Source organism: Gordionus sp. m RMFG-2023, chromosome 3 (assembly GCF_954871325.1).
Source record: "Gordionus sp. m RMFG-2023 chromosome 3, tfGorSpeb1-WG-v2, whole genome shotgun sequence".
NCBI classification, from domain to species: domain Eukaryota; kingdom Metazoa; phylum Nematomorpha; class Gordioida; order Chordodea; family Parachordodidae; genus Gordionus; species Gordionus sp. m RMFG-2023.
Genome location: NC_088777.1, coordinates 50532214 through 50551774, shown reverse-complemented (window position 1 = coordinate 50551774; position 19561 = coordinate 50532214). Strand labels below are relative to the sequence as shown.

Below are 19561 nucleotides of genomic sequence, written 5' to 3'. Positions count from 1 at the left end.
TCTATGCAACATAACTTTACTGATCAAAAACGAAAATAAATAATATTCAATTTTTAAATATTAATATAAATTTTATTTTTTGTTTTATTATACATTTATTTCATCGTGTCAACCTGATTCATAGAATTTTGAATAATATTTCGCTCTTGTGCTCTATACTCTTATAAAAGTACATTTTTTGCAATATTTAAAAATACCATTTTTGCTATTATTATATCTAGATTAGAGTTAATACCTTAATATGTTTTGTTTGTATTTAGAATGTTATAATATAACCATAATTATAAATTATATATCTCTTTTACTTATTAGATGGCCCTATACTTAGGCGCTACTTTTAATTCTCATGAAGAACTAGAAAATGCTATAAAAGAATATAGTGAGGCAAATTCAGTCAATTTTGCCAAATCTGAAAGTAGACTGTTAAAATCTAATCTATTTGCTGAAGAAATATGTCACACCTATAAATACAAAAAAGTCACATTTTCTTGTAAATTTGCAAACATCAATAAATATTCATATTCTGTAAGAAAAACTATGACAAATCGTATTGATTGCCCTGCATCATTTGGTGTGTCATTTTCTAAGGCCAATAATAATCTAGTTATCGTACGTTTTTGTGATTCTCACAACCATGAGATGGGTATATAATCTTTATATATGCACATTAAAATATTTTTTGGTTTATTTATATGTAAATTTTATCTATTAAATGGACATTGAAAATCCTTTTTAGACATTTTAGTTTATATTAGTTTCTTTCAAATTTGAGCGATGAGTCCAAAGTGATAGTTTTGGGCTAAAAACTTGATCTAGTCAATAATTGGCTTGAATAGCTATAAAAATAAAATAATAATTACCTAATTATAATTAAAAGGCATTTTTTTTAAAACATAAATAATATTTTTGAAATATAAATTTTAACTACATTTGTTAATTCTGATAAGAAGAATAAACCTTAAAATTTATATAATACCTATTTGAATTTGCTTTCAATTTATAAATAGTAAAATTTTACAAATTATAGCTGCCATTATAAAAATATGACTAAATTAGAAATGCTTATTTTTTTACCATGTAATTTATAGTTTAATAATAACCATATATTTAAAAAAAATATTTCAGGTTAATTAGTTATTCCTACATCAAAAATGGATAAATTTAATATATCTCCAGTCCAAATTTTTTAAAAAAAATGTGACATTGTTAAAGTTGCCTGAATGGCTTCACAATTTTTTTTTTCAGCTATTATTATGTTTATTTTAAATAATCCAGACTTTTGCTAGAATATAACTTCCCATTATGTAAACATGAAATACAAAAAGGCAATGAATTGCGAATATTTCTTATATATTTTAGATAACATAGATTGATGCTTGGAAAAATAATTTTTTCATTCAATTTAAATTTGATCTACCTTAACATAACATCTATCATTATCAATATTATCTTGAACAGTGTTGTTAAAAGACTCATTTTGAGCCGATTTTTTAAAATGGCTAACTCAATATTGTAGCCAGAAAAATATTGCCAAAAACCTCAAGATTTTGGAAATATATGTTTAGACCTTTGTTCCTTCTATGAGCAAAATCTTCAGACTTGCATAATATTTTTCTGGATAAAATATTGAGTTAGCCGTTTTTAAAAATCGGCTCAAAATGAGCCGTTTAACAACACTAATCTTGAAGATACAATAAATAAATATACCCTGTTCTTTGCAATTCTGTTTTTTGACTTCATACTGAATTTTTATATGTATGCGTTCAACTTAACAAATAATACCAATTTTTAATTTTTTAATACTCATCAATGGATATATAAAACGAAAACAGTTTTTCTTTGTTCCCAATGGGAAATGAAATTCAATATGAAAAAGGCCCAAAACTGGGAATATTTATTGATAGATGCTACATAGTGTCATTAAATGCCCCAAATTTAGGACAATTTTTAAAAACGGTCCTATTATTTAGCCAATATTGTGTAAACCTGCTTGAAGATTTTTCTCATAGATGAAAAAAAATGTTTTTAACCCTCTATTTGTCAAATCTCAAGGATTACATAATATTATTTTGGCTTATATCTTAATCGGGCCATTTTTGAAATAAACATAAATGGAACTGTTTAACAACATTATGCTTGAGGTGGTAATATTTAATATATTATATTTCAGCTGAGTTTTCAAAATCATAATAATTTTAAATCGAGAATCTATAAGATAATCTACAACATTTTTAACATTTTTTTTTCTTACAAACCATTTGTATCCTCTTTCCCACTAACAATAAATATAGTGAACGCCCCAGGCCCTAACGACACCTCCCTATTTTTCGACGACCCTCTGGCAGATGAAGACACATCTCTAAACTACTTGTCTCCAAACACTTCCCTCCCGCACCATAGCAATAATCTCACCATTGCTGAATCATCGGCTGCCGCTTCTCATCTAGAAAATACGGCCTCTTCCAGCCCCGACCACCTTTTATCCACCCTAGAAAAAATCAAGAATACTCCTGGCCTGACCCTCGAAATTTACCTGGAAGCCAACAATTTGCTATCCGTTTTTTTCCAGACCGACGAGATGAAATTCTACTTTTCGGCCTACCCCGACCTGCTTCTCATAGACAACGTGAGCTACTACGAGGACGCCTGCGTGGCCACCTATACCCTGTCCGTTGTGGACGGGTTTGGCTTTTGTCAGATAGGTGAGTTTGGTATTAGTAATTATAACATTTTTCGTAAATTCCGAAACTGCAAATTATTATAATTAAATTAGGCGTGTACCGATATCGCTTTTTGAAGGCCGATCCGCTCCGATATTCCAGATATTAAATTGATATCGGCCGATTACCGATCCGATATCATATCTAATTTTGTATTCTGTAAAGATACCAATGGTTTTAATTTGTAATATACTTTTTATTAGTATAATATCTAATTTAATTAAACCATAACTTATGTCATTTAAATATATTTTAATGATCAGTTATAGTTTATATTCAATTCTATTGCCTAAGATACCAATGGTTTTAATTTGTAATATACTTTTTATTAGTATAATATCTATAATTTAATTAAACCATAACTTATGTCATTTAAATATATTATAATGATCAGTTATAGTTTATATTCAATTCTATTGCCTAAGATACCAATGGTTTTAATTTGTAATATACTTTTTATTAGTATAATATCTATAATTTAATTAAACCATAACTTATGTCATTTAAATATATTATAATGATCAGTTATAGTTTATATTCAATTCTATTGCCTAAAAGTATATAAAATATTTTTATTATCAATCACTTTTATATAATAAGTAACAAAATTAATCTATATACACAAAAAATAATAAACAATTATATTATGAAATTTGAAATAAATATTTAAAATAATATTTAACATTAATATATCGAAGATTTCTTTTTAGAAATACCCAAATTTCCAATTTATCAGAAATCAGCCTGCAAGCGATGGTAACTGTCAATATCACCAGCTTCACTAAAAACAGATTTTGAAGAGATCGCACAATTTTATAAGCAGAATGCGCAAAAAAAATAACAATATGGGCAGAATGTTTATAATTAATTATTATTATTAATAAAAATAAATGATTTTAGATGTAACTTTTTAAAAAAAAAATTATAACATTTTATTTTTGCTAAAGACGCCTTATATCGGATCGGATTGGCAAATTTTATAATATTGGCCGATAACCGGTTTTTTAAAATAGATAAAATATAGGCCCGATCCGATAAAAAATCGGTACATCCCTAAATTAAATTAATTTTTGCTCCTTGTTTATTATGAAAGTTTTTTTTAACTGGGAACTTTAGGAAAGAATCACAATTTTTTTTATTTTTAAATATTAAAATTAAATTATATTTCTCAAGTTGAGCGTTCATATTTTTTTAGGCTAATTTTTAAGAGAGATTTATAAATTAACGTGGAAGCTCGTTACGGCTATTCCCTCATATGTTTACAGTTAGGACACTTAGTGAGAATATAATGTTCGAAATAATGCTAACTTTCGATTTGCCCAAATTTGACAAACATTCTTTTGAAATGTGGGTCTAAAATACCCCGGGCCACCTTTCCCAGGTCCTAACTCCCAAGAAGAGTTATCTTAATTTTAAAATACGATTATAATTAAGCAATCGGTAACTAGGCCGATATTCCGACATTAATTGTTTTAAGTTAATACCATGATTGTATACGTAATTATAAAATATTTTTTATTTAATACACGACACGATTTCATAAACAACAATAAATCAATAATTAAGGAACCAACGAATCAAAAAAATCAAATTATTTATTTTAAAAAAAAAATAAAGTGAGTAGCCAAGGATTTGATATTATTTTTTTTAATAGGATTTAATAAGCATATCTAACGAGTTACCTTCAGTTATATTCTTATTAAAAGGCTCAAAAGGCTAGTGTTGTTAATTTGCTTGGCGGTAAAAATTTGCGACCCAATTTTGTGCTTAGGCCTGCTCTTAGCAAGACCCAGGATTCGTGCTCAGAGCTGGTTAGCAGGTTTTTAGACCCAAACCCGGGTCTGGGTTTTACACAACCAACTAATTAACATCACTGCTCAAAAGTATATTACTATCATAAGGATTGCCCGATGACAGTAAGAATTAAGCCAAATGTCATAATACAATTTTGGGTTGAATCTTGATTTAGCCTTTTTTTAAAAAAATATTGGCGAAATCGAGTCCGAAAACATTAACATTTCCCATATTTTTAATTGACGTGATAAATTTTTGAAATATTAAAAAAAAATACACTTTATAATTTTACGAAAGTTATCTCATTCTATATTTTGAATAAGAAAAAAATATTGATTTTTTTTAGGTGAAATTTGGTGTTTTTTAAAAGAAAAAGAAAACCCCGATTTAAAATTTTAGACAAAATAATATTATATATGCCTGAAGATTTTACTAATAGATGGGAGAAAGGTCCGGACTTCTATTTGCCAAGTGCCGAGGCTTGCATGATATTATTTTGGCCAAAATCTTCCTCAGGATTTCTAACAGTAGTGACATTATTTCGAAGATAGGTGGCAAATGAAAATCAACATTAAATATAGGTAATAGGATCGGTGTAGCCGCCCTATCAGAATTTTCGAAGAATCGGTCAGTTCTTAAGATTCTAATCAGCTGATTGGATTCCAAAAAATCACACCTGACTTTATTTATTTCTTAGAAAAAGTTTAGGTATAGATAATATCCACGGCCAAAACTTGCGCCATTTTATTTTTATCCATTTATTTACTTTTCTAAATCTCAACATGTCACTAAAGCTGCCGTGTGGTGCGTGATAGCGGAAACATTCGAAATAATGGGCCAGATGGCGGAACTTTTCAAGCGTTATAACGAGGCCTGGACCCGCGTTCGCGTCGTTGTGGTGGACAAGGACCCTCCGGATACTCGGGTATTCGCTGAAGCATTCCCATTGGCGCAGATCGAAATTTCCGCCAGTCGCGTCTCTCGCGCTTTTAAGAGGGACGTTAACCCGAGGGTAAAAGAAAAAAATATATATATATTTCAAAGTGAGATAAAAAAAAATGAATAAATAAAGGTAAATTAGATATTTTAAAAAAATTTATAAAAATAATTTATCGAAATTTCTGATTAAGAATTGCGCTTCCTTGAGTGGCGGAGCTGATCGCGTAAGGCGCATATTAGACTCATTGACGCGTCTATCGGATGCAAGCAGCGTGGAAGAGTTTCAAAGCATTGCGGAAGTAGAACTGACAGACGCAAGGGCTGAATGCCCACCTCTCGCTGCTTACCTCGACGAGTACTGGTGGCCCAAGAAATCTCTGTGGGCTAAGGTTGCCTTCATTTTATTTTGATGATTAATAACAACTAATTTCTCTTGATTTATTTGGCAGACGCTACTTAACTAATTTTTGAAATTCCCTAAATATCACTAAGGAAATGTGAACGCCTAAAAAGCTTATATTTTTATTCTTGTATATTAGAATAATTGGCACTCATCAAATCTTTAATAACCAGGGCTGTGCCGATCAACTTATTTTATGCCGATCCTATATTTTTCGATATTGGTTCAAAACCGATCCGATATTTAAATTGTTTTTTTACCACCCCCTCCCCCTTTGAACCAGATGTAATATAAAAAATTCATATTTTTAATGCAATAAAAAATTCATATTTTTAATGCAATAAAAAATCGAATTATGCATTTAATTTAATTTTATTACTATAATTTTTTATATTTAATAATATATCCATTTTATTTTGAATATATACACATACATACATATATATATTTATGTGTTGGTATGAATTATAAAATTGTAATATATTAGACTTTTTTAAATAAATGTGACAACATCTAGATTTTTTGGCAATAAACTTCTACTATGTTGACTATCTATATCCCCTACAGTACTGAAGACAGACACTCACGTGGGACACTTGTCGCAAGAGGCGCCAAAAAATTTTCAGCATTAATTCTTCATTAGACAAGTGGGTCCACAGGGGATTATCAATGTTATTAGAGTTATCCAAATAAACACACATAATATTAGCATTTTTAAAATATTTGGTTTCATACAAACCCAACCTTTTGTTGGATTTGAAAAATAATCAGATACCACCCATACAAATGGGTCAATTATAACCCAATAATGAAGCAATACTAGATGTAATATGAAAAATATGTTATTATAAAACGTTTAGATATAAAAATTCTTTTAAATATTCCCTGATTTCTTTCAATTATGGCAAGCCATCTAACATTACTACCGATTTCAATTATTTTGTTTGTTACTGGTTTTCATTGATTTTCAATTTAAAATAAATAAAATTTGGGGGGGGGGGGGTATGCATTTCTCATGTTTTATAAACAATTAAAAAAATTATTTAAAATTTTTCAATTTTTATAATAATGTAAAAGAAACTGTAACATAAAATAACAAAAAAAATTAAAAAGATGGGATCGGGTTTTTATCTCGGCCCGACCCGATATTTTTCGAAAACTCTAAATATCGGTGCCGATCCTATATTTAATGTCGGCGCAGCAGCCCTACTAATCAGGGCCATTTTCGTGTGCTAAAAATTATTATCATCTACTATATATCATATTAAATATTTCGGTTACCTTAAAATATTATTTAAGGTTTTCACGTTGAATAAAATATGATTGTTCTTAATTTTATGGATGCTATTACAACAATTGTTACTTGTATTAAGCCATTTTAACCCCCACCCCCATAAATTTAATAAAATAAGATTATATTATTTTCAACATAGTTACTTAGTATCCTTATTTACATAAGGTAAATAAATGTTTTATTTTATTATAAAAATCCTGATTTTAAAATATTAAAAAAAGGCATACAGGCCACTGGCAATTAGCGCCATTTTAGATCGAGGCATCCAGCACCGTCGAGGCGGCTACCTAGTCCACAAGCTCCGACCAGCCCTGCGAAATTATACCGGTTTTGCGTCTTTCCTTCGGGACCTCGTGGCATTCTCGCGGGCCTTGGGCGATAAACGCGACTACGATGCGACAACTGCTTGTATAAAACGTTGCGTCAATACGCACCCTGTAGGGAGCGCCTTATACGGGTTCCGAGAACTGTTAACGACGTACGCTTTTGGGCTGGTAACTGAGGAACTTAGAGAGTCGTAAGAGCGAAAGATAAATAATTATGTTTATTTCCTATCTATTTTAAGCATAGTTACGACTAAAGTGGAGATAAAAAAAATGTAGTTTGGAAATAAAACGAATAAAGAAAAAAGAAAAACTATCAACATTAAATATTGGAGTGGTAATCCATTTGGGTCAGGATTTTGACTTTGGATCTGGCCGATTTTTTTTGAAATAAGAGGATCTTGACCAGTTTTCAGCAGAGGTACCATTTGCACAGCCCAGCCCGGATTTTTTTTTAACTATAATGTATTTATTTTTAATTTTTATAGCTAATGGCGATTGGTTTTAAAATATATGGCCCAGCCCTGATATTTTTTTTAAAAAATTTTCAAGCTCGGCACGGGTGCATATTAACGCATTCAAAAAATAACGATTTATAAATAAATTGAAGAAAAAAAATTACATGAGAAATTTATAGACAAGGTATTACTTTGAAATAGGTGACACGCTATAGCTACCTTTTAAATGTAGCTTAGACTATTGTAACTGTCGCTATTGAATATAAGTATTTTATTTAGCTTAATCATCATTTGTGGCCATTATTAAGTTATAGTTTATATTTTTAGATTTATAAAAAAATTAATAATTAACTTTACTAAAAATGTTTTAACTATTTGTTAAGTTAAACAATACGATATAATAACACTAAAATGACCCAACAGTACATGACATTAAGAAAAATTAAACAGTTAACTGTGCTTATTGAAAATGGTAAGAAGCCGCTAACAGATACAAACTCAGAGTTACAGTGTCAATTTCTATATGTATTTTTTCAACCGTGATTATTGGAAGTGATAGTGGAAAATTGTGAAACAGTTGACCATGCTTATTGGAAGTTGGTGGAGAAGTGTTATGTACTGTTGCGTCGTTTCATTGTTGATTTTATTAATCATATCGTATTGTTTAACTTTTACAAATAGTTAAAATATTTTTAGTAAAGTTAATTATAAATTAATTTTTTTTATAAATCTAAAAATATAAACTATAACTTAATAATGACTACATATGATGATTAAACTAAAATATTTATATTCAATTACGACAGTAACTGCTACTTTAAAAATGTGTCTAAATTTTTTTTTCCCATGAGCAATAAATATAAACAATATGATTTCTGCCAATATTTGCATCTATTGCTCCCTCGTGACATCATGTAATATGGAAGCTAATATTTCTACAAGATTATTTACCACACAACTGTTGTTTGTTAATTTCAATAATATATTTAAAAAATACCATGGAAATAACAAATATAATACATGCATATTGTAATTCTGAAAGTTCTAACAAAATTTAAATAATAACTACACTGAAACCCTACAAATAAATAGCTCATTTGGTTATACCAATAGCATATTTCTTACGAGCCTATTGGACCACAGCACTGTGCCTACCAAATTATGTAATAAACTAATTAAAGTAACCAAATGAGGGCTACTGCCATCTCATTTGAACCATAAAATTAGGTTCCCTCAATCTGGACTACCCATTTCATCACTAGCTATTTTTCAAACCTTAATGCTTTTCCTTATTGGCCGTTCATACTAACCCAACATCTCTACCCCATTGGCGCCGATCGTTCGACATTTAGAAATATTTTTAACAGTCAAAACTATTTGTCATATCCCGAATACGACTTCAGGTTTATCAGGCACCTGTTCAAAAATTTGATTTTCTTGATAAGCAATTATTTAGTAAACCACTGATATCCTGTCATTTGCCTTTAGGACTTTGCAAATCTTTGAACCAGCTAGCAATCATTTACACAGCAAATATTCCATTATCTACCCCTTAATTACATCTTCATATACTTTGACAGTGATGACATGTATAAAAGTAAGATCACAAAAATGACCTATTCACCAAGGCAAACTAATATCTATCATGAATGTTATCTGCCATATATCTAGCAACTTCTGATATAAGCTGGCTCCTTATTATTAAAGCCTTCCCTTTTCAAATGATTTTGTTTCTATTAGCTATAGTTATTATATGTGTTTCTTAATATAAGAGCTAGCGATATATATATATATATACATGTTTTATAATAAGATAATAATTGCATATAATATACTGAAAGATTATCGAAGTATAATATTCAAATAAAAACTAAATAATAATAAAGCTAAAATGATCTTGAACATATATTATGTGTAAACGATGCTTAATTATATATGTATATAACGTATCTTTCTTGCCAAACCTGAATTGTCTAACCCTATCTTTTCTTCTCAAAGTTAAATTGTTTGAATGGTCCTTTTTTTTCCTTATCAAGTCTTTATATGCTATCGGAGTCGTATTCAATTGTACAAAATTTCTTCTCTCTATTTTTTTTTACTTGTTGCATAGCTTTTCAAAGGCTCTGGGTTTACATTTTATGCGTAAGCTATTAGCAATAATTTTGATATCTACCAGAATAGTCATCTTTGCGATCTACTGTTGTTAAACGTCTCGTTTTAAGCCGATTTTAAAAAAACGGCTAATATCAATATTTTAGCCAGAAAAATATTGCCTAAGCCTCCAGATTTCGATAATATATGTCTAGCAGTGGTGTAGCGGGGTCCATACACATCAGACCCCCCTTTAACGGGCCTTCGGTCCTTTTACCCTGCCTTCGGCCGGTTTTATCTTAAAAATCATATTTATTTTTCTAATAATATAAAAGTCCTAGAATTATTGATCATTTTAATTAGTGTTGTTAAACAGCTCGATTTGAGCCGATTTTTATAAACAGCTAACTCAATATTTTAGCCAAAAAAATATTGCACAAGCATAGAGATTTCACAAATAATGTTTAAACCTTTGTATCATCCATGAGCAAAATTGTCAGGCTTGCATAATTTTCTGGCTAATATAGTTAGCCATATCGCTCAAATTGAGCCATTAACAACACTAATTTTAATTAAAATAACACATTTCGACATTATTTTTATAAATATACGTTTCAATTTATTATACTTTTATAGAAATCCAATTTACAAATAAAAAGCGATTATTTAAAATTGCCTTAATTATAAATGATATATAACTATTAGTATTACACATATAAATTGCTTTAATTATAAATGATATAAATTGCTTTAATTATATATGATATAAATTTCTTTAATTATAAATGATATAAATTTCTTTAATTATATATATTATATTGCCTTAATTATAAATTATATACTTTATAATTATTAGTATTACACATATAAATTGCCGATTATAAATGATATAAATTGCTTTAATTATAAATGATATATTTTATAATTAGTAGTATCACATTTAAATTATAGATTAAAATATTTTAAATGTTATATATAAAATAGATGTTAAAAAAATGTATATATATAACAAAACGAAAATTTTATATATACTATTGTAAAACAATTTATAAATAAGAAAATAATATTTTATGTAAACTAAACAAATTTATAATAATAAATGCTTATTTGACAAAATATTTCAATTGCTTTTGATTTAAAAAAATTATAAATACTATGTTAAAAAACTTTATATTTTATATATTTAACTTAATTCTTAGTGGCCCTTTAGCCATTTCCTCTATGACCTCATTTGGGGTAGGATTAAGATCTCTATATATATTCAGAAGAGCCAATCCATTGGTTCTTGCCTGGCCAGAAGTTGCACTTAAATAACTTTTAAATCGAGTCAATGTTGAAAATGATCGCTCATTGGTGCAAGTAGTTATGGGAAGTGTTGCTAATATTATTAAAAGCGTTTTGATATTTGTATTTATTGTTCCCTTAAATAATTATAATGCCTCAACGGGTTTGCTGGGACGCTCTGTAGGGATGATGGTGCTTAGATCAGAATACCAAGCTTCAGTATCTGATTTTAGCTGTTTATATCCTCCAATAATGTCGGATTCATAAAAAATACTAATTTTTTTAATACTAAGTATTATATTATTGTTAATAATTAAATCTTCTGAGGAAGATGGCAAAAGAAAATTAAAATATTTTAATATTTTGCTATGCCCAGCAAATTTTAATTTAAAATGAGTAATGATTGTTTTTAATAATGATAAACATTTTTGTTCACAAATTGTTAATATTTTCCCTCTGAAGATATCGACTTAGATTTACAGTTTTTAAAAAAATATAATTTATACAAGAAATTGATATAATAAACGGGGTTTGGTATATTGATGAACACAATTCTTGTGCAATATTAGATGAATCTTTATCATTCCACCTACTAATCATTTTCAAAGTTTCAACGATTCCTTCCAATGCTTTAAGAAAGCCAGTAATTGAATCTTGTCTTTGAAGGAATCTTGTAGGTGAATATTTTTTTAATTTATGAACTTTAGATCCATCTAGACATCACCCAACACCTTTGATCCTTACCAAAACTTAAAAATTCGATTATTTGGATACAATTTCTATGAAATAAAGATTAAATAATGTGAATAATTATTTACTTAAACTACTATCAATCTCACGAATTCCACATGCTTTGGAGATAACTAAATTTAGAGAATGTTCTCCACAATGAATATAGAGAGCTTTTGGGCACTTTTTTTTATATAGGCCTGAACCCCATTGATTTTTCCAGACATTGCTGGAGATCATATCCTTGGCCTCAAATTTTATTTATATCAACATCATTGTTTTTTAAAAAAGATATGATTTGTTTGGCTATATTTTCTCCTGTATTATCAAGTGGAATAAATTGTAAAAAAATTCACTAATTTTTACCTGTCCAAGTTTAATTTCGGATAACCAACGACATCTGTTGTTGATTTTGAAATATCAGTTGTTTCATCTGCAAGTACAGAGAAAAAGGCAGATTTGTTAACAATTTTTCAACAATAAAATTATTACATATGTTTATAATAGCATTTTGTATATCAAGAGATATATAAAGGGCATTATTAGCCACATTGTCAAATATGATCTTGGTTTCATCACCACCTAGATGACAATATGATTTGAGCAACTCTTTAAAGTTACCCTCATTAACTGAAGTTTCATTGTAATCCAATTTACCACTCTTTTATCTGTGGCCTCTTAATGGCCTTCCCTGCCTTCCTAAGTAAATGATGGCTTGAATAATAATTTGCAAATAATGTTAGCCTTGGAATCATCTTTTGATTATTATAAAAATGTTTATCATTATTAAAAACAATTATTACTCATTTTAAATTAAAATTTGCTGGGCATAGCAAAATATTAAAATATTTTAATTTTCTTTTGCCATCTTCCTCAGAAGATTTAATTATTAACAATAATATAATACTTAGTATTAAAAAATTTAGTATTTTTTATGAATCCGACATTATTGGAGGATATAAACAGCTAAAATCAGATACTGAAGCTTGGTATTCTGATCTAAGCACCAATGAATTTAATCGTTTAAAATTTATTAACCCTCCAATAGGAATCTCTGAGAAAAAAATTAAAAATGGCGCAAATGCGTCCCAGCAACCCTGTTGAGGCATTACAATTATTTAAGCAAACATTAAATACAAATATCAAAACGCTTTTAATAATATTAGCAACACTTCCCATAACTAATTGCACCAATGAGCGATCATTTTCAACATTGACTCGACTTAAATGTTATTTAAGGGCAACCTCTGTCCAGGCAATGATCAATGGATTGGCTTTTCTGAATATATATAGAGATCTTAATCCTACCCCAAATGAGGTCATAGAGGAAATGGCTAAAGGGCCACTAAGAATTAAGTTAAATATATAAAATATAAAGTTTTTTAACTAAGTATTTATAATTTTTTTAATCAAAAGCAATTGAAATATTTTGTCAAATAAGCATTTATTATAATAAATTGTTTAGTTTACATAAAATATTATTTTCTTATTTATAAATTGTTATATATATACATTTTTTTAACATTTATTTTATATATAACATTTAAAATATTTTAATCTATAATTAAAATGTGATACTAGTAATTATAAAATATATCATTTATAATTAAAGCAATTTATATCATTTATAATCGGCAATTTATATGTGTAATACTAAAAATTATAAAGTATATAATTTATAATTAAGACAATATAATACTTATAATTAAAGCAATTTATATTATTTATAATTAAAGCAATATAATATTTATATTTAAATAATCGCTTTTTATTTGTAAATTGATTTCTATAAAAGTATAATAAATTGAAACGTATATTTATAAAAATAATGTCGAAATGTGTTATTTTAATTAAAATTAGTGTTGTTAATGGCTCAATTTGAGCGATATGGCTAACTATATTAGCCAGAAAATTATGCAAGCCTGACAATTTTGCTCATGGATGATACAAAGGTTTAGACATTATTTGTGAAATCTCTATGCTTGAGCAATATTTTTTTGGCTAAAATATTGAGTTAGTGTTTATAAGAATCGGCTCAAATCGAGCGGTTTAACAACACTAATTAAAATGATCAGTAATTCTAGGACTTTTATATTATTAGAGAAATAAATATGATTTTTAAGATAAAACCGGCCGAAGGCCTAGCAAAAGAGCCGAAGAGGCTTTTACGTGTATGGACCCCCCCCCCCCTAAGGAAAATTCCTAGCTACGCCACTAGATGCTATAAACAGGGTCTTGAAATCTGCTGGCATCCCGTTAACCCTCGAGCCCACTGGACTATAAGTTCCGATGGCAAACGGCCAGATGTTTCTACCATTATCCCTTGGAAAGAAGGAATTCCTAACCTGGGATTTCTCATGTATTGATTCTCTTGCCCCTTCCAATTTAAATAGAGATGCTTAGTCGAATAAACTTGCTAAATATTCGCCATAACTGCCTACCAACTATACATTCCTACCCATAATCGCTACGACTTTAACATCGTTGGCTCTAACAGTCTTTAGCAATCGGATCTCAGTTAGGACCGAAGATCCCAATGAGAATTACTATCTACTTCAAAGTATGGCTCTAAACATGTTAAAAATAATTATCTCAGCTTTATATTTCCAATAAACGAAACCCCATATATGAACATCCTATACTTGGAATACGTTTTGAACTACTTAGCTCGGTAATGGATACATAGACGACGCTTCCTTGATTCCTAATCAAATGAAAGGAAAATAACTAGAAAATAAGACTGCTATATTTATGCCCACTTCTCATAACTTGAAATTCAAAATTACGGCTTTTTCTCCCCTAATATATTCATTATTTTTTTTTAAAAAAATATTCTTTATTATAAAAATCGTTCTTAACATGTTAATTAATTATGCATCTGTATTAACAATAAAAATTAATAGAGTTATTTAAAAAAAATAAATTAATAAAATATTGTAACCCGTTTTATATATATTTTTTTTATAATAAATGATATTTATTATAATTTGAAAGATAATATAACACATAATAAAAGATTTTTTTTTAATTATATATATTATTTTGTATTTGTTTTAGAGGATATAGTTTTCATCTAGCAAAAACATATTTTCCCGCCAAAAACACTTGCTATAAATAATCTCTCTGGAGAACTTGGATGGTATAAAATATTGTATTTCATGAAGAGCGATTTTAAAGAATGGAACTCTTTAGAGTAAAATCTATGGATGTTCTCAAAAAATTTGTTATATAATCAATATTATTTATATCATTTTTTTTGTTATCCTTGTCGGAGTATCAATACGGAATTTGAGATGTTCTCAATTTGTCAGCTGATTTTAAAATAAATGCCGATGAGTTATACTACGGATTAGTTATCTTTTATTAGTGTGTTCCACTTTAGTTTTAAGCCACGTCCAATTTTCTATTAAAATGGCAGGAGTAAAAGAGTTATCATCATTTCTATTTCAAAATTTTAAGATTAATTTTCAAATATTTGATTTTATTTTAGCTATAGCTATTGCCCAAAAAAAAGGTTGCAAAGCTTTTTTTTATATAACTAGCGTCACCACCAATCGTTACTTTAAAAAAAGTATAGTTTAATTGCTAAGCTACCTTAACAGCATCGGTTACAAGTTAAAGCATAAAAAATTATCTAAACGTATAAAAAAAATATCCGATTTATTCTAGTATTAGAAATATTCCAATATTTACAATTCTACTTTATAATAAAGATAGTTTTAAAAAAAAATTTATTTATAAGATCTGTTATCAGATCAAGGCTAGGTATTATTATTTTTTTTAAATCTAGTACATCTCTATTAAAGATAATATTTAACAATTATCATTTTAATCTATTCCTTTATATGAGCCTTCATAGTTATTGTGGTCTTACTACCCAAGAAATAAAAAAAAATTTCAAAAGTTTTTTTTTTTATTTTATAATTTTCATATTTCAACATCAGAAACAATATAAGAATAGTAAATCCACATCAAATAAAGAATAACTGATTATTTTACACATACATTTCCGCCACGTCAATTATTTTTTATAAATAAATAAAATAATAATCGAAATAAAATAATAATATTAATATAATTTAACAAATACAACAATAGTCACACTTTTTTCCCCATCTCTTTTTTTCAGAGAAAGTATAGAAGCTTTCAATGCCGCTAACGATCCCACGTCCACCACCGAATGCCTGTGCGAGCTTTATAATTCTTTTCACCTCCCGTGCAGACACATATTTGCCGCCCGTAAAGCTCTGGGTATGGACCAATATCATCCTTTACTTTGCGACTCTCGTTGGCAGATAGACTATTTCAAGAAGCAAAGAAAGGTTTTTTATTTTATAAGGTTGTAACCAATGAGAATTTTTGTTCTTTTGGTTAATAATTTTGTTCCTAAAAACAGTGTTTACATGTCTTGAGGGGGGGGGGCACTTGCCTTTATATATCTTTCACGGAGTAAAAGATATGAGAATGGGAAATAATAGGGTATTGCCTTATAAAATTTGTCAAAAAAATATATTGCATAAAAAGCAGTACTGTAGTATTTTATATATGATATCAATAAGGAATGGAAAGGAAAATTATATTAAATTATTTTTAAAATAACTACTTATAATTCTTTTATAGCATTTTTTTATCGGGATAAATTACATTATAATGCAAATTTGCTAATAAAATTCTTTTTTTTACAAAAATTTATAGTTGTATCTAATGAAAATGGCCAATACCCCTGTTACCAACGGTACACCCCAACCCTCTATACAAGACATCATTGATACATGCAAAAATGATTCTCAAGAATTGATCAATATCATATCTGTTTTACCGAGGGAGAAGTTAGAAGGCTATTCTGTTCACATTAAGTTATTAGTTGACTTGGCAAAGAAGGGGGAGGTTCCTATAGCAGTTACTGAAACCTAATTTAAGATAATAAATATATATTATAAAATCCAATTTTTTAAAAGCAATGATTGTTTTTTGTGTATATGAAGTTATATTTGAATAAATTGTAAATTTTATATATAATTTTTTTTTATTTTTAAATCTATAAATTAATTATTTTTACAATTATTATATGTAACATAATATCGTTTATTGAATTATTTATTAATAGTAGTTTTTACATATATATATATATACATACATATATAAAAAATATTTGTCTAAAAGTGTTTTTGCTATTAAAAAATAATAATTTCTGATCGATTTTTATATTATCGTATTTTTTTAAAAAAATATTATTTAAGTTTAGAATATTATATTGATTGTAGAATTCTTCATTTTTTTTTTATTGAGGTGGAATAAGCAGGAATTGAAAAGGTATGACCCAGTATGTGGACATTGTTTCGGACAAATATAAAATAAATTAAACCTGGTACGATAATATGGGAGATTTTGCTCATAGATGGCCCAAAAAATTTCGAGATTTAAGGCAATATTTTTCTGCCTAAAGTAGTGAGTTAGTAGTTTTTTAAAATCGGCTCAAATCGAACCTTTTAACAATACTACGTTCAGTTCGAGTGCTTTAAATATAATTAATTACTTTTGGGAATTTTTCTTTTTACGTCTATTAATTGAAAAGTGTAATAAGTAACTGGAAACAATTGTTTTTTTTAATGATGCAACTGTAACGACCAAAGTCTTAAGTAAAAGGTCTGATCAAAAAGATGGCACACACAAAAAGAAAAGGTACCAACAATCAAAAAATCATTTTGAATCACCCTAAAATTTCACTGATCTTGGAAATGAATCATGTGAATGTGAAATATTTTATGTAATTTTTAGAAATCAATCTATATAAAATGATATTTTGGAAGTTTAAAGCAATTTATTTTTTAAAGTTTTATATACCCCTAATAATTTTTGATTATATAAATAAAGTTTTCACCTGATATTTCACTTCTTTTCCAATTTTATTCCACTAATTTAAATTAGATATAAACTACAGTTTGCAGGCAAATTTGACATAAAAAAATTATTCATAATCGCAATATTTAAATTCTGGAATTCCATTTATTCATGGATCAGAAAGATAAAGAAAGTTGTTTATATGCAATACAAAAATTTAATATCAGCCCATAGTTCATGGTGTTAAAAAAACATTCAACCAAAAATCATTTATCTGCAGATTGCACTGCAAACTACACATCTTAGAGAATTTGAAGAAAAATCGTCAGTGGTTCTTGCGAAGGCTACGCGGAGCTAAGCCTCCCGATAATTTTTAGCCACCTTTCCAAATTTTTTCAAAATGGTTAAATTTTATTCAATTTATCATTGTTATAAAAATCAAAATTTTCATCGTTTAAAATAGATTTTTTTAAAACCCTTTTCGTATTTTTTATAGCCAGGTGGCCTCTTTATAACATAGAAAGATAGAAAAACAAAAAGTTATTATTTTTCCATAATTTTATTTTAATTTTTTTTTGAATTTTCAAAAATTAAAGTTTTTCTGAAAATATTAAACAAATAAAGGCTAATTAAAAAAATTGTACTGATTGGAGAAGAAAATACAATAACTATAAAAATAATACCTATTTTTACATTATTTCTGTGGCGCCAAATTCTACAGGTGTGGGGGCTTCACAATCTATATAAAATAGATAGCATAGACCCATTAATAATTCAATTTTCATTATATTTGCAGTCGCCCCTGCTTTATTTAGGTTAATGATGCTTGGTACCATCTATCAAATTTGAATTTTGTTCATTTTTCATTTGGATAGGCACTACCAAATATATTTATAATATATATTTGAAAAATCATGATTTTTGGAAAGCCTCTACGAATCCCAGGAATGATCATGTTTTTTTTCTTATTCTAACTTGGTGGTTCCAGCCTTGGGGGGATGATATATAGAAGGCCGGACTCGACCAAGTGATTCCGTATTAATATATTAAATAATAAGGGTCTTATTACATTTTAATAAATTTTGGTTGGTATTTAGCAAATTAGATTGGTATTTAAAATATTTCCATACATTCACTTGGTAGTAAGCATCATTAACCCTTTATTTACATATAGAGTGAGGTTCGCCGCCAGGAAATAGTACTGATAAATGTCTTAGTTTATGAAATTTTTGAGCCCTATCTAAAAAGGGCTAGACATAATTTATAAGCGAAAACTATCATCTAATCTCTATCGAGGTCTAAACTTAAAGAATAGCTCAATCCTGAAAAAATGTCAATCTGCCCCACATGACTTCGCCAATTTTCTCTTATTGCTAAGATTTGAGTCGATGAATTTGAAAGTTTCAAATTGGTAAGTGTAAAATCTTTAGAAGTATCAAATTTAATTAAAAAAATATAAGTGTAACACCGCTAGGGCGATACACTTATAAGGCAATTATAATATAACCACCTTGTTTTCGTTTCAATATAAAAAGATCGTCGCTGAACGAAAAGTAAGAGTGAAATTCTTCGAAGAGAAAGAGGATATATTAATTTTATAAAACAAAATAATATATCGGAATTAGGTTCACGAAAACAAATTACTACTTTTTTTTCAAAGAATATTGCTCCAAGTTTTGATAAAAAAT

The 19561-nt window shown here is 28.0% G+C and overlaps 1 protein-coding gene across 1 annotated transcript; it reads left to right on the top strand.

Annotated features, from left to right (window-relative positions):
- The first annotated feature begins 288 nt into the window (after positions 1-288).
- On the top strand, positions 289-17010 carry LOC135926091 (zinc finger SWIM domain-containing protein 3-like). The gene is made up of 7 exons (XM_065461771.1): positions 289-643; positions 2292-2702; positions 5309-5526; positions 5645-5842; positions 7369-7664; positions 16162-16354; positions 16728-17010. Exons 1-7 carry the CDS (start codon positions 313-315, stop codon positions 16944-16946), a joined length of 1866 nt encoding a protein of 621 aa, XP_065317843.1. The 5' UTR covers positions 289-312; the 3' UTR covers positions 16947-17010.
- The last annotated feature ends 2551 nt before the right edge of the window (positions 17011-19561 follow it).

What these genes read in the sequence shown, in the direction of transcription:
- LOC135926091 (XM_065461771.1), top strand. Translation starts at nt 313, where the DNA reads ATGGCCCTATACTTAGGCGCTACTTTTAATTCTCATGAAGAACTAGAA. An exon ending in GTTTGGCTTTTGTCAGATAG is followed by an intron (nt 2,703 to 5,308) that starts GTGAGTTTGGTA and finishes ATGTCACTAAAG; the next exon opens with CTGCCGTGTGGTGCGTGATA. An exon ending in ATTTCAAGAAGCAAAGAAAG is followed by an intron (nt 16,355 to 16,727) that starts GTTTTTTATTTT and finishes AAAAATTTATAG; the next exon opens with TTGTATCTAATGAAAATGGC.